The 21,724-nt window shown below is 47.3% G+C and overlaps 1 protein-coding gene across 1 annotated transcript in view; it reads right to left on the bottom strand.

Annotated features, from left to right (window-relative positions):
- LOC309400676 (SNF-related serine/threonine-protein kinase-like) overlaps positions 1 to 21,724 on the bottom strand; it is a 247,367-nt gene that overhangs the window by 26,108 nt on the left and 199,535 nt on the right. The window contains exons 4-5 of the mRNA XM_081969272.1: positions 13,367 to 13,508; positions 5,325 to 5,537 (exon numbers count right to left, since the gene is read on the bottom strand). Coding sequence (XP_081825398.1) covers positions 5,325 to 5,537; positions 13,367 to 13,508 — 355 coding nt within the window. The remainder of the gene's footprint in view (positions 1 to 5,324; positions 5,538 to 13,366; positions 13,509 to 21,724) is intronic.

Below are 21,724 nucleotides of genomic sequence, written 5' to 3' on the forward strand. Positions count from 1 at the left end.
CGAACCTATCTCACCACAATAAGTCAGGTCCGCACCAAGCGGCCCAAAAAGCTGAAAGTCACAGTCCTCCTGGAGGGCTCTCCTTGCGAGCTGGAAGTTGACACAGGATCGTCCCTGACGATCATTTCATGGGCCTCCATGAAAAAGGCTATCCCTAGCCTCAAAAAGAGCCAATTACGTGCACCAGACATCCTGCTACGAGACTACCAGGGGAACCGAGTCCCCATCGTGGGCCAAGGCACGTTCCAAATTCGTTTCAAGGACATCGTAGCCCAGCTGCCCGTGACCATCGCCAGCGCGCCGTTACAGAACCTTCTAGGACTAGATTGGTTTGAAGCCTTGGGGTTAGAAGTCACCGGGATCAACGCCGTGGAGAACAGCAGCGCTGAACAGATTTTTAAGGAGTTCGAGGACGTGTTCAGCCCCGGTCTTGGTAAGTATGTGGGTAAACCTATCTCATTCAATTTAGACCCCAAAGTGGCGCCAATCCGACTTAAACCGAGACGAGTGCCTTTTGCACTCCGCCCAAAAATAGATAAGGAAATCGACAAGTTAGTAGAGCAAGGAATCCTTGAGCCGGTGGATCACGCGCGCTGGGAAACTCCCATTGTGACCCCAGTTAAACCAGACGGGTCAGTCCGCATCTGCGCGGACTATAAATGCACAATTAATGTTGCGCTACAACAAAGCGCATATCCTGTGCCAGTAGTCCAACACTTATTGCACTCGTTGGGGCCAGGAAAGATATTTGCTAAACTAGACATGGCACAAGCTTACCAGCAATTGCCTGTGGATAGCGCCACAGCGGAGGCCCAAACTATAGTGACGCACAGAGGAGCATTCAAATGCAACCGGCTACAATTCGGTGTAAGTATTGCTCCAGGTCTGTTCCAGAGCGTCATGGAACGGCTTTTGCAAGGGATACCGGGAGTCGTCCCCTATTTCAACGACATCTTGGTGTCCGCTGCAAACGAGGAGCAACTATTAAAAAGAGTCAGATCTGTTTTGGCCAGAATCAGAGAGAAGGGTCTCCGCCTCAAAAAAGAGAAATGCCAAATTAACGTGCCTAGTGTAGAATTCCTGGGATATAGAATTGATGGTCAGGGAATACACCCCACTTCAAAGAAAATTAAGGCGATCCAGGACGCCCCCACACCACGAAATCAGACCGAGTTGCAGGCCTTCCTCGGACTACTTAATTTCTACAGCGTTTTCCTGAAACAGAAGGCGACCGTTGCTGAACCACTACACCGACTACTCCAAAGGAACGCAACATGGAGATGGGGACGATCCGAAGCAGCAGTTTTTGCCGCAGTAAAGCGCCTGCTCACCACCGACTCGCTGCTAGTGCAATACAGCCAAACGCTACCACTGGTATTGACCTGTGATGCATCCCCATTCGGCGTCGGCGCAGTCCTCAGCCACAGGATGCCCAACGGGAACGAAGCACCCATAGCTTTTTACTCCAGGACTCTTTCATCAGCCGAGAGGAATTACAGCCAGATGGACAGGGAAGCGTTAGCTGCTGTGGCTGGAGTAAAACGTTTCCACGAATACCTCTACGGCCGCGATTTCGAACTGATTACTGATCATAAACCGCTGTTGGGACTTTTGGCAGGAAACCGCCCCACACCAGTCTCCCTTTCTCCATGCATGACCAGGTGGACTGTTTTCCTGGCCGCGTACTCATACAAGCTGATACATCGACCGGGCTCCACTCTAGGACATGCAGACGCACTCAGCCGTTGCCCACTTCCGGATCTCTTGCCAGACCCCACTCCCGAGGTACCGGTGCTGCTAATTGACTGTTTGGACTCAGGACCGGTTTCTTCCTGCGACGTTGCCAGATTCTCTGCTAGGGACAATATAATAAAGCAAGTTCAAACCTGGGTTTGGAGGGGGTGGCCGAAGGGAAACGTGGGCCCGGAATTCAAACTATTTTGGGCAAAACGGGATGAACTTTCAGCGTTGCAAGGTTGTTTATTGTGGGGGGATCGAGTTGTTATTCCTTATGCGTTACGTAGAAATGTATTAGAAGCGTTACATGTGGGACATCCGGGGATCGTTAGAATGAAGGCGTTAGCAAGAAGTTACGTTTGGTGGCCAAACATGGACAAAGAGATAGAGGAATGGGTGGCCACTTGTGATCCATGCCAGGAATCGAGACCAGCACCCCCGGAAGCACCCGCTACAGAATGGGAGAAGCCGAAAGCACCCTGGTCGCGAATACACATCGATTTCGCAGGGCCAGTCCAAGGTCAGACTTTCCTTATAGTTGTGGATGCATACTCCAAATGGCTAGAAGTAGTCCTAATGACTTCAACCACGGCAGAGGCAGTCATTAAGGTACTACGGCGACTTTTCGCCACTCATGGCCTGCCCGACCTCCTGGTCTCCGATAACGGGCCCCAGTTCACGGCCATGCAATTTGAAACGTACTTAGCAGGTCAGGGAATTCGGCATGCCCTCGTCGCGCCATTCCATCCGGCGTCAAACGGACAGGCGGAGAGAATGGTGCGATCCGCAAAAGAGGCCCTCGCTAGGATGGGTCCAGGTGATTGGCAAACACGCATTGACCATTACCTCCTAATTCAGCATATTACCCCCAGCGCAACGACGGGTAGGAGCCCCGCTGAACTTCTCATGGGCCGCCGTCTACGGTCTCACCTGGACCGTCTTCACCCAAATTACTCTGCCACATCGCCCCCAGACTCCACAAGCAAAATTCGGAATTTTAGCATAGGGGATTCAGTATACGCCCACAACTATGCAGGGGGAACATTGTGGATGCCGGCAAGGGTCATTGGCATCACGGGTCCACGATCATATCTGCTAGAGCTTGAAGATGGACGGAATTGGAAACGAGCGCTGGGCAAGCAGGCAGGAAGGCCTTGGGGTTGGGGGGGTGAGCCCAAATTGCACCCCAATGCAAGCATCTCTCAGCCATTGTGTGCAAGGAAAAATCCTGCACAGTAAAGAAACATTTCTTGTGAGTGCAAGGCAATTAACAGCTTATTGCATTCTTGGGAAGTTTTTCTTTTCTGTGCAAGCATTTTCCCTGCACACAATGGCTGAGAGACGCTCACAATGGGATGCAATTTGGGGGGGGGGGCAGGTGGGGTAGGGGATGGGGTGAGCTGGGCTGCGAGAAGTGCATCTTACCGGAGACTGGTGGCTCCAGATCTTGCGGCTTGAAAACCTGTGAGGTTGCTTTGGGAGGGGGCAGATGGGCAGCATCCCCCCCCCTCCCTGGGCGCCTGCAGCCTCAGAGCCTGCAGCCTTGGAGCAAGCTTTTGCACAGTAAAAAAAAATCTTCTCACATGTTTGAAAAGTTCTTAATTGCCTTTACTGTGCAAGTTGCTGCAGGCTCCGAGGCTGCAGGTGCACAGGGAGGGGGGGGGATGCTGCCCATCTGCCTTCCCCCTCCAGAAGCAACCGGGCAGGCCCTGAGACGGTCAGCAGCCCGCGTGCTGCCACCATGTGACCGCTCTGGGGCGCAGCACCCGCCTGGGCGCAGCTGCAGCTGGCAACAGGACACGAAGGAGCGGCCATCCAGCAGAGCCGGGACTATCCCGAGATCGGTAGGGTGGCAGGGAGGTTGTGCGGGGCTAGAGGCAGCAGGGAGACGGGAGACGGGTGCCGAGGCTGCCCTGGGTACCTGCAACGGGACGCTGCACCTTCTGGGCGGCTGCTCCTTCGCGTCCCATTGCCAGCTGCAGTTGGCTTTCTTCTGGCGATCCTTCCTCTCCGGGGCAGAAGGTCTCTCCCAGCCAGGAAGGATCACCAGGGGAAAACCAATTGCACTGGCAACAGGACGTGGCAGCTCCTTCGTCCCTAACTGTGGTGGTTGGTGTGGGTAATTGTCCCTGCGCAGCCGCTGTAGGTTCGCCGGAACTGTTTCCGCTCATCCGCCGTAGCAAGCACACACGAAAGCAGGGATCATGGCCTGGCATTGCCCTGGCAGCGGTGGAGGGGAAGGGACGCTGTGGGGCTCTAGAGGCCCTGGTTGCCCCGCCATGGAGGACGAACTTTACCTGGAGAACATTGACGAGTTTGTCATGGACCAGAACCGAGTCATGAGTGCGGGGTGGGGGGAAATCGGTGTGTGTGTGTTTCATGGTCACTAAAAAGCTTTATTGTTATTATAAACAAAAAAATTTAAAAAAAGGATTGTTGAAATGCATTTAGTTGCTTTCCTGCGGCCCTTTTAGGCCCCCAACTAGAATCCTGCATCCTTCCGCCAACGTGCTCTACTCCAAATCCCATCATCCGCAACAGGTGAATAGGGATTGTGGTCTTCTGTTCTGTAAGGGACTGCAAACATCCCATAATATCCTTGGTCTTTGAGCCTTCATCTCCCCCTCCAAGGGTGAAAAGGGGGGGTGTCCTCTTGACATTTTAGGGAGGTAGGGCTGAGTCTGGTTATACATCTCTTTATCCCCCCCCACCCCCCCAATCCACAGGAGCCCTGAAGTCTGGATTCCCCTCTTGCATTAAGGAAAATAATGGTAAGTGATAATAAATGTATTTCTCTCTGTGCGTGTGTGTGTGTATGTTTGTATAGTAAATGACACAAAGAATGGGATGACTTCTCCAGAAAAGAAAGATATAAACTATACAATTGTACATGTGTGTGTATAAACAAATACTATATGTATTAGTATTAGTATTGTATGGTGTATGGTATGGTATGGTAATAGTAATAGTATAGTATATTGTATAGTGCATAGTATAGTAGAGTGTATAGTGTATAGTGTATAGTTTAGCATAGCATAGCATAGCATAGCATAGCATAGCATAACAGCCTTTATTATCATTGTACAAAATAAATACAACGAAATTGGTTTCAGCCTCACTGGTGCAATCCATGACAACAAATACAAACAACATAAATAGTATAAGGAATAATCCCAAAGCAAGTAATTAGGGGAAAAGAAAAAAGAAAAAGAAAAAACTAGTCATACATTTCCACGTGTATGTGGAGTGATTGTGGTTGTGTTTAAGAGTCTGACAGCCTCTGTGTGTGTGTGTGTGTGTGTATGAATTAGAAAGAAAGAGAAAGGAAGGAAGGAAGGATGTTACTATGTTATTATGCTTTTGCATATGTTTTTTCAATTACATCTTCTGGACTACAATATTTATAATTACCACATACAGTAACATGGTTGTTGACCATGATATCTGTTAATTCTGGGCCTGAAAACTAAATACCTACAAAGGGCACCAGATTGAAGAAGGTTCTTATACAGACAAATCATACTCTTATTAACAGAATAAGAACAGTTAACAAACTGAATGATAAAACTGTATAAAATGTTACTTACTCCACAATAGTGTCTCGATCTGCAATGTCTCCAAGAACCATGCGCTGTATGATGCTATTGTGTTCCTCCTCTGAAAGATTTTTATATGAAACCAAAGGAATATTGTATTTTGTTGCAGGTGATGGATCAACTCCTTGTAGCCAAGTGTGATTTTCAATTTCTTCTAAAGATGCCCTTCGTTTTGGGTCTCTTTGCAACATTTGTGTAATTAAACTAGCAAGAAAAATATTAGCATATATTAGCATCATTATATAAAGGTATATTTCTCCTATTATACAAATGGTTTTCATCCAACATGTAACTGACTTTATTTCATTTGTAGAATTCTGTCTATTCAGCATTATCTTACTGAGATACTAGAACACCACTTTTTTTAAAAAAAATTACCACACTAGTCTACAGTAGTGGCCAAAATTGTGGAAACATTTTGGGAAAAGTGTATTTTTGAGGTTTGATGGCAAACAGGGAGATCTTGGTCTCATCACTCCAAATAACACTGCCCCATTGTTCCTCTGTCCAGGTAACATGGGTTTTAGCCCAGTTTAGTCTTTTCAACCTTTGTTTAAGAGATAAAAGTCACTTTTTTGGTGGAATTCTAGATTTTAGGCCAAATTCCTACAGTCTGCGCCGAACAGTCCTTGCACTCAACTTCACATTGCATTGTGCCATTTCATCTTGTATACACCCAGATGATTTTCTTCTGTCACATAGGCACAGAGGAATAAGGAGGAGCTTCCGGAGCTATGGCGGCTTACCCTTGAGCTCTGCAGGCGTGTGGGGCTTGCCTGCATGAATAGGGATGCTACTGGGTCCCCTGCGTTAGCTGGAAGGACCGGGTCCTGGAGAGGGTCACCCTGGCTTTCCATCACGACCCCAACGGGTCCCCAGGGTGGCCTGGCGATCGGAAAACTCGGCCGAAAATGCGAGGGTGAGAGAGCCGGAGAGCAGGAGAGAGAGCCAGCGCCGGCTGCTGCTACGGCTGTTTCCGTCGCCTCAGCCTCCGCCTCCACTGTTGAGATGCCGGGCGTGGATGGCGTGGGGCGGCGTGGGACGGCGGGGCAAAGCTGGGACAAAAGCGGTTGGCGTGTGTGTGGCATATGGTGTGTGTGCGAACGTGCGGAGCGGCTGGGCGTAGTAGGAGCGATGCAAGCCATTTTCAGTGCTGGTTGGGCCAGGAGAGGCCGTGGAGCCGGGCGCTGGGAGCCCTGGAGGCCTGACGAAGGGCCGAAGCGCCAAAACGCTGGCGTGAGGATTGGAGGCTGGCTGAGGCGTCGGAGGCATTGGAGGTTGGTGAAATGGCCCTGGGGCTGGAGCAGCGCGACTCGGCGATTTGTGGTGCTGGACATATTGGGATACACAGGGAGAGGCAATGGCTGCTGCTGGAGCGAAGGAGAGGGGAGGAGCGAAGGTAGCAGCCCTTTATCTTCATCATTGACCATTAGCCCTGTTACTATCCCTGGTTTACCATCTATCGATCATCTGCTTTTATTGTCTCCCTACTGTTTTTCTACTGCCCACCCATCCTTTGACCATCTTTTGACCATCCTTTGACCATCTATAGACCATTTACAGACTGATGGACTGGTCTGCTACACCCATTATCCCCACCGAGGACTTATGGCCTTTTATCATCAGTATCCAGGCCCTGGCTCCCTATATCCCTCTGCATTTCCCTTTCTCCTGGACTCAGTGCTGTATGCAGCACCTATTTTAACATCTTTGTAAAGTAATTTTAATATCTGTAGCACCCTCAATTCGATCTGAGGCCCTGCTGAACCATGGTTTACTTTTACTCTAGGGTAGACCTGATTTTATTGCGGGAGTCCCCCCTCTCGCAAATATGGCCCTCTGCCCTTTCAAGGGCCCACCTTGATGACGGATGTATTAATCCAGAGAGGTGGAAGAAGAGGAGGCTCCGGGGGTTTTTGTGTAAATGTTTTTTAAATGTTTTAAAGGGATCCAGGGTGGGGGGTGGGCCTAGCCAGACCAGGAATAGGAGTAGAGCCAGGCGAACAGGTGGGGCTGAGGAGGAAGGGAGCGGAGCGGGGGAGGGGAGTCAGTATAACGTTCCTTTAGAGGGTTCCTATATTCCAACGGTCGCAGGAAGGGGTGGATGCGAGGACAGAAGAAGATCCTGCAGTCGGTTGGGAGACCGGGGGCGTTGGTTACGCCCGGTCGTTTGTACCAACCCCCGCATCCTAGGTGGTCAGGGTTTACAGAGCCGAGGCATGAGACTGATGTTATGTAACACAAGGTCCGTTGTTAATAAGGCCCCCCTCATCCATGACCTGGTTTCTGAGGGGGAGCCGGACCTTGCAGGGATCACGGAAACCTGGTTGGGCCACGAGGGGGGTGTGCCCCTCGTGGAAATGTGCCCACCAGGATACCGTGTATTCCATCAGCCTCGTGCCCGGGGTAGGGGTGGTGGGGTAGCGGTCATTATACGGGAAGTCCTGGCACCGAGAGAATTCATCGTACCTCAGATATCCGGATGTGAGACTCTAGGTGTGAGATGGGGCCCAGGGAGTCAGTTGGGCCTGCTGATTGCATACTTGGCTCCTCGCTATGCTTCAGCGGCCCTGCCAGAGCTCCTCGAGGTGATTGCGGAGGTGGCAGTTGAGACCCCTAGACTATTAGTCATGGGGGACTTCAACTTGCCATCGACGGGTGAATCATCCGAGGTTGCTCAGGAGTTCATGGCTTCCATGACAGCCTTGGACCTGACCCAAATAATTCAGGGCCCCACACACGAGGGAGGACACATGCTGGACCTTGTTTTTATCTCTGGTCGATGGAAGAGTGATCTGGGAATAGGGGATCAGGTGATCACTCCCCTGTCATGGTCAGATCACTCGCTTCTCCGGCTGGACTTCCCTGACGCCACCCCCCATCGCGGGGAGGCAGAACCAGAGGATCTTAGATGGTTCCGCCCCAGGCGACTGATGGAACCAGATAGGTTCCAGACGGAGCTTGGGCCACCTCCTGTTGCCCTGACCCACTCCCGGACGGAGGACCTGGTGGCTGCATGGAACAGTGCAGCGGCCGGGGCCTTGGACCGGGTAGCGCCCTTGCGGCCTCTCCGGTGGCAGCGAACCACCCTGGCCCCTTGGTTTTCCGAGGAGCTGAGGGTGATGAAGCGCCACAAGAGACGCCTAGAGAGCAGATGGAGATCCTCTCGTGCCGAATCTGACCGAACACAGGTAAGAGCCCATTTACGGACCTACCTTGTGGCACTAAGGGTGGCTAAACGTCGATATTATGCCACCCTTATTGCATCTGCAGAAAACCGCCCTGCCGCCCTGTTCCGGGTGACCCGCTCCCTCCTCTCACAGAGGTCGCGGGAAGCCCCTTTACAGGGGAGGGCAGAGGAATTTGGGGAATATCTGCAGGACAAAATCGCTCAGATCCGGAGCGAATGGGTCCCCTTCAGTGATCGTGAGGAGACACCGGAGGCGAGTCTTGAGGTACCTATCTGGGAGGAGTTTGACTCTGTTGCCGCCGAGGATATGGACAGGCTACGCGGGCGACTGCGGGCCACCACATCTTTATTGGACCCGTGCTTGTACTGGCAACCTGGGAGGTTACACGTGACTGGCTCCTGGGTCTGGTGAACGCCTCGCTGGAGGAGGGGTTCCTGCCAACCGCCTTGAAAGAGGCGGTGGTGAGGCCCCTACTTAAGAGGCCTTCCCTAAACCCAGTTGAGTTAGCCAATTATCGTCCTGTCTCCAACCTTCCCTTCTTAGCGAAGGTTGTTGAGAGTGTGGTGGCGCGGCAGTTCCCTCGACACCTGGAGGAAATTACTTATCTAGACCCGCGCCAGTCCGGTTTCCGACCGGGTCACAGCACAGAGACGGCTTTGGTCGCGTTGGTGGATGATCTCTGGAGGGCGAAAGATGGGGGCTGTTCCTCCATCTTAGTCCTGTTAGACCTCTCAGCGGCTTTCAATACCATCGACCATGGTATCCTATTGCGTCGTCTGGAGGGGATGGGGGTGAGGGGCACCGTTTTGCGGTGGTTCTCCTCCTTCCTCTCCGGTCGGACGCAATGTGTGTTGGCGGGAGAGCAGAGATCGACCCTGAGGCCGCTCACGTGTGGAGTGCCACAGGGGTCGGTCCTCTCCCCTCTCCTGTTCAACACATACATGAAACCGCTGGGCGAGATCATTCGAGGATTCGGGGTTGAGTGCCATCTGTATGCAGATGACACTCAGTTGTACATTTCTACCCCGAACCACCCCAACGAAGCCGTCGAGGTGATGTCCCGGTGTCTGGAAGCCGTGCGGGTCTGGATGGGCGACAACAGACTCAAACTCAACCCTTCCAAGACGGAGTGGCTGTGGCTACCGGCGCCCCGCTTTAGCCAATGTGTTCCATCTCTGGCCATTGGGGGGGAACAACTGCCCCCAGTGGATAGGGTACGCAATTTGGGCGTCCTCCTAGATTCCCGGCTGTCGCTAGATGATCATGTGACGGCCGTGGCTAGGGGGGCGTTCCACCAGGTTCGCCTGATGCGCCAATTGCGTCCCTTACTGGAGCGGGACGCCCTTTGCACAGTCACTCATGCCCTAGTGACTTCTCGCCTTGATTACTGTAACGCTCTCTACATGGGGCTCCCCTTGAGATGCACCCGAAGGCTCCAGCTGGTCCAGAATGCAGCCGCGCGGGTTATTATGGGGAGTACTAGGTACTCCCATGTAACACCTTTCCTGCGCGAGCTGCACTGGCTACCTGTGGCCTTTCGGGTGCGTTTCAAGGTGTTGATCGTCATCTTCAAAGCGCTCCATGGCTCGGGACCTAGTTATTTGCGGGATCGCATTCTACCCCATACATCCCTGCGACCAATCCGCTCTCACAGAGAGGGCCTCCTCCGGGTACCATCCGCTAAACAGTGCGGGCGGGCGGTGCCTAGGAGTAGGGCCTTCTCTGTGATGGGCCCAACCCTCTGGAACGACCTCCCCCCCGATATTAGAACCACCTCTGATCTCCGCTCCTTCCGCAAGAAAATCAAGACCCACCTGTTTCGAGTAGCTGGTCTGGCCTAATTATAATTATAATCGTAACTGTATTTAACATCTATTACAAACCTTCCTGGATGGCTTTTTAAATTTTATATTGGGGTTTTAAACGGGTTTTAAAATTGTTTTTTAAGTATTTAAATTGGTTTTGGGATTTTATATACAGACAGTGTGTGTGCGTTGTTTCTGCTCTATGTCTTATGTTATTTTCTGTTGTTTTGATTATGAATGGTCTGTACACCGCCCCGAGTCCCTACGGGGAGAGGGGGCGGTCTATAAATTAAATAAACTAAACTAAACTAACTAAACAGTCTCTTAATTCTTCTATCATCACTTGCTGTTGTGGTTTTGTAGTGACTGAGTCTCCTTATATCTCTTCAAAAACTTAGAAATGCCACCTTTGGTTAAGTTTCCACCAATTTTTCTTCTAATTTCTTTATAACTGTAGCCTTGTTCACTTAATAATACTATTTTACATGCTTTCTGGGCAATCAGTCAACTCTTTGCACCATTACTTTAATTTTATTACGTTTTACAAGCTCACTAAATGAAAGAACACAAAAAACACCAACCAACTTGATAGCCATAACATAACACACTGACAAATGTCCTCCTCTCAGCTTCAATACATGACATCAATAACTGAATCCTACTGTGATCTGATTGGCTCATTGCCAAAGCAAGATGACACCTGATTGGCTCTCTAAACACTCATGCTCATTGGCTACAATCAGATGAAGGAAAGCTACCTGATATCAAACTAAGCAAGTTGTGCTTCCTTTTTCTGGTTATTTGGCTATAACTTTTCATAGAATACAGATAATTGAACAAACTTTGTTGCATTACATTCTTGATTAAATTATCTTTCCATTGATATATAATTTTTTTGTACTACTGCAAAAAAGGGGCGTTATTAGCAAGCAAACCTCAATAATACACGTTTCCCAAAAGGTTTCCACAATTTTGGCCACTACTGTATATGAGATACTTCCCAGGTGCATCAACATGTAAATAAATTCAATTGAGATAAAGGATGTAAGTCACAGCAGATGGTAGAACCTATCTAACCTTATCTTTTATTTTGACAGGTAAAAAGAATCAGACTTGATAAGGGTTAAAACAGGTTAACAGAGGTGGAAGGGACCTTGTAGGTCATCTAGTCCAACCCACCACCCAAGCAGACCCTACACCATTTTTGACAGATCGCAGTCCAGTCTCTTCTTGAAAGCTTCCAGTGATGAAGCTCCCAAAACCTCTGGAGGCAAGCTGTTCCACTGGTTGATTGTTCTCACTGTCAGAAAATTTCTCCTTATTTCTAAGTTGAATCTCTCCTTGATCAGTTTCCATCCATTATTTCCTTGTTTGGCCTTCTGGTGCCTTGGAAAATAGCTTGACCCCTTCCTTTCTGTGGCAGCCCCTCAAATATTGGAACACTGCTATCATGTCTACCCTGGTCCTTCTCTTCACTAGACTAGCCATGCTCAGTTCTTGTAACTGTTCTTCATATGTTTTAGTCTCCAGCCCCCTAATCATTTTGGTTGCTGTTCTCTGCACTTTTTCTAGAGTCTCAACATTTTTTTTATAGTGTGGTGACCAAAACGGGATGCAGTATTAGAGGTGTGGTCTTACTAAGGCTTGATAGAGTGGTATTAGTACCTCACTTGATCTTGATTGTATCCTTCTGTTAATGCAATTTAGGATTGCATTGGCTTTTTTGACTGCCACCACACACTGCTGGCTCATATTTAATATTCAACAGAAGGCCGCCAGGAAACCCATTGCTATAAACTAAACTAGAAAGCATGTAAGCATTTTTTGTTTAATACTGTTTTGCTTTGTCCTTTAATACCTTCTAGAAAGCTTTAAATAAGTATAAAAGTAGCATGAAAACTGAAGAGCACAGCATAAAGTGAGGGTTTACATAAATGGAAGATCTACAACAGGGGTGTCAAACTCACGTTGGCACAGCAGTGTCACGCGACGTATCAGGACATTTTCCCCCTTCGCTAAACTGGGAGTGGGCATGGCCAGTGCATGATACATCTGGCCCGTGGGCCACGAGTTTGACAGCCCTGATCTACAACATACAGGTAGGTTCTGATCAGATTTATCTTTATAACATACATGCAAGCTGCACTGGTTGCTGGTTTGCTTCCAGGTCCAATTCAAGGTGTTGGCTATCACCTTTAAAGAGATGGGACCAGGTTATCTGAGGAAGCATCTGATCCCAATGGTATTGGCCCACCTCACTCGATCCAGCAGAAAGGGCATGTTGTGGGCCACATCAGTCAAAGAATTTCGGCTGGCCCCAGGGTCTAGGAGCACCTTTTCTGCCATGGCCTCCACTCTCTCGAATATCTTGCCACCTAAGGTGAGGTGTGCATCCACCCTTTTGGCCTTTCAGAAGGGCATTAAAACCTGGCTCTGCCAATTGTCTTGGGGTCCTGATGGGGGCGCTCCATGTTGAAGGTGGCTGATGGACTAACAGGGAAGATGACCCCACTGTACCAATCTTGCCTTTTGTTTCTTATCTTTGTACCTAATATTTGTAATATTTTATAGTTATGATTTTAATTGTAAGCCACATTTTACTATGATAGGATCTTGATCTGCAATATCTCCTAGAACCAGAATAATAGTGCTTGCAAACAAAGGGAAAATAAATAAAACCAGTAAAAAATTGTGCATAATTAGTAAATAGGCAAAATGATGTTCAAAAAACAAATGTGAATATTTTGAAGAATGAGGATAAATCATTTCATTCTTTAACATGTATTTTATTTGTATCCCACCTCTCCTCCAAGGAATTCAACGTGGTATATGAAACTCTCCCATTTTATCCTCACAGAAATTCTGAGGAGATAAATAAGGTTGAAAGAAAGGGTTTTTTAATGTGTTTTTCATTGTGGTGAAATGAAAATATTAACTGGGTTCCCTCAGTCTTCACCACTATACCTTACTGCCTAGTTATTAAATTGCTGGCATAATGTTTTTAATTTCAAGTCATTCTATAAAATAATTTACTTACTCTTTACATTCTTTGGATACCCGAGATGGTACTGTGTATTTACAATCCATTATCATGGTCAAAGTTTCACTATCATTTGCTTCTTGAAAAGGTGGTTGTCCACATACCAACATGTAAAGAATAACTCCCAGGCTCCATATATCTGGGTAAAAATAATGAATTTTAAACTTCAAGACAGTAAATATCTATTTACTATAACAATTAATTTGAACCGACATTTTAATTAGTCAGAAATTACAAGATCACAAATAACCAGATAATGGCTGGAATGATTTTTTATGTACTTCCTTGAAAGTGCTGTTTTAATTTTTATGTTTTGCACTCTTTGTTGTTATAGAGTTTTCAACATAAACCACCTTGAGTCTTTCTGATTTGGTGACCCTATCTGGTAGCTGCTGCTTCATTTTGATAAACTTCTTGTCAACTTTACCTGTACAGTGTTGTATTGCCTCCTCTTCTATGTTTTTATGTTTCTATGTTTGTAGTCTATTTTATCTATTTCACTTGACTGTACACCGCCCCGAGTCCCTTTGGGGAGAGGGGGCGGTATAAAAATCGAAATAAAAGGTAAAGGTAAACTTGTAAAAGCATTCCAGGCCTGCTTTCAAGTTGCCATAAGCAGGAGGAGGGGGAACTGATGGAGCTGCTCAGCTGCTTTGACCTAAAGCACATTCCACACATGCTTTTCTCCAGATTGTATCCCTGGTTACCGGAGCAAGCAGGAGGTGTGTGTTTTCTACAGTGCACGAACGTACTCCATTGGAGAGTGTGATTTGTGACACACTCAGGGACGAGGGAGGAAAGAGGGTCATAGGGGGACATAACTTACGTGAGGTCACATCTGACTTCGCTTGGGTAACTGCCGAAATGTTGCTCCTAATAAATGACTGGATTTCTTTTGAAACTTGGCTCGAGGCTCATAAATTAATTAGGGCTTCTTTTGGAAACCTGACAGAGAGTCAGATCTCCTTTTTAAAAATTACTGGGTTTTCTGAATCCTGGGCTGGCCAACTGCTCCCCGACGTCTGGGGGTCTTGGAGAGAAAATCAGGCAGCCATGGCAGAGGGAAGGCTATCCAAAGAGAGCCTGCTCCAGGTGACCGGAAGGGAGCAGAGATTTCCTCCTACCTAGCAATCCCAGGACCCAGCAGCCTGATTGAAACCATAGTGCAGCCTTCCCCAGACATCAAAGCTGAGATGCCTGCTCCAGCAGCCAAAGCAAGAAGGGATGAGTATTGGTGGAAGTTAACCCCTAAAGCAGCTGAGGTTGACTTCCCTTACCCCAATGCCCAGAAAAAGGGAAGGCCCCTGAGTCAGCTGGCAAGTCACTTCCGGTTTGCTCAGAGGGTCGTTTTGAGCGCTCCGAAGGCTTCAGAGACCTTCAGGAGACTTCCCTGAAGCCTTCGGAACACTCGAAACGACCCTCCGAGCAAACCACAAGTGACTTCTGTTTTGCTTGGAGGGTTGTTTTGAGCGCTCCGAAGGCTTCAGGGACCTTCAGGACGGTTCACTGTGAGATGGGCTATAACTTTGGTTCAGGCATAAAAGCCAAGCTGCAATATTAAAGGCCTGAAAAATTCTGGTCAAGGCCGAGGCTTCATTTCCTGCTTGTAAGAAATTGCTGAAATGACAAATGATTATTTTTATCTGTAGTAGGGCAGACTGACCCAGACGGGTGTATCCTGTTTGATAGTTTGTTCACTTCTCCTTTTCCCCCTTCAAACAGTATAACGTCGGCATAATTCATTAGATGCATGTAACCCCCTCCCTTTTTCCTTTCTGTCCCTTTCGGTAATCAGGAGTTGTACTAAGCACTTTCAGTTCCTTTTCAAGCCATATATGTCAAATGTAACACCCAGCAAATGTATACGTAATGTGGGGTATAAAACCCTGTTTATGCTAACTTTTCGGGGTCCAGACGTGTTGTTTTATATCCGTTTGGGCCTATGCATAATAAACTGTTTCCTACACTGAAGTGCTTGGCTTGGTCCTTCCCTCTTCCTACATCAGATGGCGAGCCAGCCAGGAGGACAGGCTGAGGTAATATTTTACTGAGGGCCGTTCAACCCCTCGGGCCCTTGGGGCAGCCGCTCCTGGACATCCTGCATAAATTCCTAATCCGTACAACCCTTCCCAAGTTTTTGTGGGAGTGCAAGTTCGTTTTACAGGGTTGCATCTATTTAATGCAAAATATACTTTCCTGCTGAGTCTCTGAATCCCCTTTCTTTATATACAGCTCCATGTGCATGTAGTCCATCAGTATACCAATTTAGTTCTGCATCTGGCCATGGTATGTCTGTCCAATCTGGGCGGCTTGCATACACCTTATCTAGAACCTCCAAACAATTGTGTATTGGTGCTGTCTCTGTTGGTAATAAGGTAGCAGGGTTTAATCTGTTTGAAATCACTAGTCTCACCTGTGGGTTTTCAATCATGATTGCTTGGTATTTGGCTAAACGCTGCCCACTAATCCACAGATGCCCCTTCGCATCCAAAACAGATTGCACCGCATGTGGTGTGTGTACATTTATAGTACTTGACCATTATAGAACTTAACCATTCTTTTTTTTTTTAAACAAAATTTTATTGGTTTTTTTAATTTTTACAAAGGGAAAAGGTAAGGGAAAGGTTACAAATTTTGGCAGCTGCGAAATACGGTAGATGCACACCCCCTCCAAACTCATAGTATACATTTGCATAAAATTCAATATTAAGTAACAACATGTAGTCAGTGTGGTAAATTCAATTGGTAGTTTCGATCAGTTTATATCAGATGATTTTTCTTACTCATTTGTGTGATCTGAGCTTTCTTCTTGTCACCCCATCTCCCCCCGCTGGCAGAGCTCCGGCCCCTCCCGTGTCTTGTATGTCTGTTGAAGAATCATCTGGTTTTTCTGGGAGCAATTTATTTTTCTCCATAAAGGCCTGCGCCTCTATGGATGTATTAATCCTAACTCTTGTCTCCTCCCAGAATATTAACATACCTTCAGGCATCAACCATCTAAACCACACCCCCTTCTGGTATAATTTATTCGCCAATTGCGAATATTGTTTTCTTTTTTCCCTCACTTTCTTGGGGATCTGTTTCAGAATGGTTATCTCCTTATCTTTATATGTCAAGGCTTGCCCCCTTTGTACATTCAGGATTTCATCTCTTGTACTTTTCCTAAGAAATTTAATGTGTACCTCCCTGGGAACATTGTGTGTTCTAGCATAAGCTGAGTTTACTCTATAAGCCAGGTCTATTTCCCACCGCATCTGTTGTTTCTCCTTCTGAATATACTCAGCCAAAATGTTTGTCATGATGTCCCTTATGTTTTCATCATCTGTCTCCATCACGTTTTGGAATCTAAGATAAAAAGACATTCTCTCAAACTCTATTTTCATTTGTTGGGTGTCAAGTTCTTTGTTTCCCTTCTGCACACCCTCTATCCCCCCCCCTCATCTCAGCCGCCTCATCCTCCAAAAGATCCAGTCTCTGTGAGTTCTTATTAATTTTATCCTGGTTCTCTTTAATTTCTTCTTTCATCTCCTTCAGTTGTCTCTTTATTTCCTCTTGTGCCTGTAGAATTTGTTGAAACATTTGATAAAACTCCAAGTCCGTAGATTTAGGTTGCTTGAAGGCTGTTAACGTTGATTGTGTGCTAGGACTGGAGGCTGCAGATGTTGGGGCAGAGGCAGCAAATCCTGACTTTCCAGGAGGTGGTCTTTTAGATGCCATTGTTTATAAAATAAAGAGTCCAGTCAGTATAAAGAAGGATCAGTCAGAAGAGTAGAGCAGCCAAGAGAGTCCAGGAGACAGAGAGTCCAGGCAGAAAGGAATTTTCTAATCACCCTGGCAGATGAGCAAAAGTTTTTCACTCCAAGGAGTTCAAAGGCAAACAATCAACAAGAGAATTATCCAGGTAATACGGAGACAAAGACCGGAAGCCTGAAGTTTGGAAGGTGGAGTCAAGTTTCACATTTCATAAAGACAACGGAAGTGTGCCATCTTGCCCTGCCAGCTTCGGGTTTCGAGGCAACAAATAAAGTTTTCAAAGTTCAAAAATCCCAGAGCTTCCAGATCTCATTATTTTATAGGTTTAAGTCCAAAAATCCACTTAGTTAGGATGTGGCATCTTTGGTTTGGCTCTCCCCCTCCTCCTTCCCTTGGGGCTGAGAGCTTGTTTCCAGCCGCTTGTCCGAGGGGGGGGGAATCCCCCTCCCCTCCAGCCGCCCCTCTTCAAGTCAAACCGAAAAAAAAGTTTGCACAACTGACGAGTTTTTAAATCAGTAATAGGAATGAAGGGAGTCTACGCCTCACCGCTCCACCGCCGCATCCTTCAGTTTTCTTTTTTTTCCGAACAGCCTCTCAGCGAAGACACCCACGCGTCCTCCGATCTGCTCCCCGGTGCCTTGGGCGAGGCGGGGAGAACTTAATCATTCTAAAGTGTTAGAAATGGAGCAACAAGGTAACCTCTCCTATAATCAGGGACAAGATGGAGACTGGACCCTCACCACCAATTTGGTAGGACACGTGTGTTTCAGAAGGAAAAGTATAGCTGTGATGTAGGAAGAGGGAAGGACACAGCCAAGCACTCTAGTGTAGGAAACAGTTTATTATGCATAAGGACCGAACAAAGAGAAAACAGCTTGTCCGGACCCCGAATGATTATCATAAACAGGGTTTTATACCCCACATTACGTATACAGTTGCTGATGGTTACATTTGACATATATGGTATGATAAGGAACTGAAAAATGCTTCATACAGATATTTGGTTACAGTTAATGACAGAAAAGAGAGTTACACGCATCTCAAGAATTGTGCAAACCTTATCACATTCTAACTATTGCATTTGGGGAGGAAAGCAGAAGTGAACAACATCTGTCTGGGTCAGCTTGCCTTGTTGCAGATAAAAATAATCATTAGTCATGTCAGCAATTCTTACAAGAAAGGACATAAAGCTTTTGGACTTGATCAGACTTTTACAGGCCTGGGCCTGTAGCCTGATTTTTAGGCCTGAACCAAAGTTTTAGGCTATCTCAGCTGGATGTAAGGAAGTAGGTAATTTAATATGCACCGGAAAATGGGAAAGTGGAATATGGTGGTCAGGGAGCAATACCACAGAGGGAGTTGATGGACAGGCCCTATTTAAAATTAAGGGGCTGGAGTTTTTGAATGGTCCTGTTAATCAAACCCTCGTATGGTTAGCCCCCGATGGACTATACTGGATCTGTGGAAAAATGGCATATGGATCACTACCTGCAAATTGGTGTGGAGCGTGTGTTCTTGGCATAATCAGGCCTGGATTCTTTTTACTTCCATTAAGAAATAGGCAGGTTCTGGGAGTTCCAGTTTATGATGAGGTTGGAAATTTAAAAAGAAGGAAGAGAGACGTAGACACATCCATTATAGGGAAAGTTACTGTTGGAGGGAGCCATCATAGTTGGGGGGATGATGAATGGCCTGCAGAACGAATCATCCAGGTATATGGACCAGCTGCATGGGCGGAAGATGGCATGTATGGTTATCGTACCCCTGTGTACATCCTAAATCGCCTGATTCGTTTGCAAGCAGTGGTGGAAATCATAACTAATGAGACGGTTAAGGGTCTTACCCAGTTGGCTAGGGAAAGTGCAAAATCAAGAACGTATATCATGCAAAACAGATTAGCGTTAGATTACTTATTAGCTAAGGAAGGAGGAGTATGTGGAAAGTTCAATTTGACCAATTGTTGTATTGAAATAGATGAAAGTGGCAAGGTAATTAAGGAAATCACTGATAAAATGGTTAAAATAGCCCATGTACCAGTACAGACCTGGAAAGGTCTCAATTTACAAAATATATTTTCAGGATGGTGGCCTAAATTGCCTGGCTTACAAGCCATTGTGGGTCTTGTGGGATTAATTGCTGCTGGTTGTGTATTATTCCCGTGTGTATTACCTATCTTTGTTAAAACTATCACTAACAGTTTATCCTTATTAGCTGAAAGGAAAGCAACTGCTCAGGTAATGGCTATGTGGGAATATGAAAGGCTTCGGCCACGAGAGGAAGTTGGAGGATATGTCAGATGAGTCACAAAGGGGGGAGTGAGATGGGCTATAACTTTGGTTCAGGCATAAAAGCCAAGCTGCAATATTAAAGGCCTGAAAAATTCTGGTCAAGGCCGAGGCTTCATTTCCTGCTTGTAAGAAACTGCTGAAATGACAAATGATTATTTTTATCTGTAGTAGGGCAGACTGACCCAGACGGGTGTATCCTGTTTGATAGTTTGTTCACTTCTCCTTTTCCCCCTTCAAACAGTATAACGTCGGCATAATTCATTAGATACATGTAACCCCCTCCCTTTTTCCTTTCTGTCCCTTTCGGTAATCAGGATTTGTTCTAAGCGCTTTCAGTTCCTTTTCAAGCCATATATGTCAAATGTAACACCCAGCAAATGTATATGTAATGTGGGGTATAAAACCCTGTTTATGCTAACCTTTCGGGGTCCAGACGTGTTGTTTTATATCCGTTTGGGCCTATGCATAATAAACTGTTTCCTACACTGAAGTGCTCGGCTTGGTCCTTCCCTCTTCCTACATCAACTGAAGCCTCCGGAGCACTTAAAATGACCCTCCAAGCAAACCAGAAGTCCGTTCCCAAACTTCCGGTTTGCCCATAGGGCCATTTTTTTGCGCTCTGGAGGCTTCAGGGAAACTCATGAAGCCTCCGGAGGGCCTTCGGGGGGGAGGCTCTTTTCGCCCTCCCCAGGCTCCTATAAAGCCTCTGGAGCCTGGGGAGAGAGAAAAATGGCTTTAAAACAGGGTGAACTCAGCTGCCCAGCGCGCGCATGTGTGCTGGCCAGCTGACAGGGCAGCACCTCGCGTGCCTTGACAAATAGCTCCGTGTGCCACCTGTGGCACATGTGCTGTAGGTTTCCCATCCCGGACCTATACACTCTCCCCCTCATGAAGGACATACTATCTCACCTAGCCAAATTAGACCTGAGAGAAGCATACTACCGGGTACGCATCAGAGAGGGAGATGAGTGGAAAACAGCGTTCAACTGTCCCCTAGGGAGCTTCCAATTCAAAGTGATGCCTTTCGGACTGCAGGGAGCCCCAGCAGTATTCATGCAGTTAATAAACAAGGTGCTGCACGAGCACCTCTACAAGGGGGTCCTTGCCTATCTGATTGACATCCTCATCTACACAGAGACCATGAACGACCACATACCCTTAGATCGCCGGGTACTGGAAAAACTTCTGGCAGCCAACCTGTACGTCAAGTTATCAAAATGTGAACTCCACCGCACACAGCTAGACTACCTGGGTTACCGAGTGTCAAATGAGGGAATAGAAATGGACCCAGCCAAAGTACAATCTGTCCTAGGCTAGCAACCCCCTCGCATCCGCAGACAGATACAAAGCTTCCTAGGGTTCGCAAACTTCTATGGACAATTCATCCCCTCCTTCGCAAAGATTGCCAAACCCACGACAGACCTCTTAAAGACAGGGGGCCCAGGGACGAAACCCTGCCTGGGACAACCTCTACAGTGCGACCTAACCTGCCAAGAGGCATTTGAAACACTGAAAGAAATGTTTGCAAAGGAACCATTGCTGAAGCATCCTAACCCCAAACAACCCTTCGTTATCCAAGCAGACGCCAGCGACATGGCAGTGGGAGCAGTGCTACTCCAAAGAAACTCCAATGTCAGGAAAGCGCTAGCTAAAGCAGCGCAAACCTATAAGAAACAGGCAGAGAAACACTGAGATCCTCAACGGCCATTCCAATTGGAGGAGAAGGTCTACCTCTCCACAAAATATTTGAGGTTAAAACTCCCTAGCAAGAAACTGGGGCCAAGGTTTATGGGACCATTCCCCATAGTAAAGATCATCAACCCAGTCATGGTGCAATTGAAGTTGCCCTGACCACTAGGGAAGATACACCCAGTATTCCATAGTAGCCTCTTAAATACTGTGGTCAGACCGGCCCTGAGGACACTATCCCAGGAGCCCCCGGACCCTGTGATCATAGGGGGGCAAACCCATTATGAGGTGCAACGAATCCTCAATTCGAGGTGGCACAGGAGACAACTCGAAAACTTAATCAAGTGGAAGGGCTACCCCTTATCAGAGGCAACTTGGGTAAAGAGGAGAAATATCCAGGCTGATCGCCTTATAAAATAATTCCATGCAGAGAATCCAAACAAGCCCGGGGGGGGGGGGGTCGTGTCCCTGATGGAGCTGCTCGTCTGCTTTGATCTAAAGCACATTCCACACATGCTTTTCTCCATATTGTATCCCTGGTTACTGGAGCAAGCAGCAGGGGTGTGGTTTCTACAGCCAGCAAACGTACTCTGTTGGAGAATGTGATTTTGACACACTCAGGGAG

Source organism: Natrix helvetica, assembly GCF_964273705.1.
Source record: "Natrix helvetica genome assembly, chromosome: W".
In the NCBI taxonomy this organism is placed as follows: domain Eukaryota; kingdom Metazoa; phylum Chordata; class Lepidosauria; order Squamata; family Natricidae; genus Natrix; species Natrix helvetica.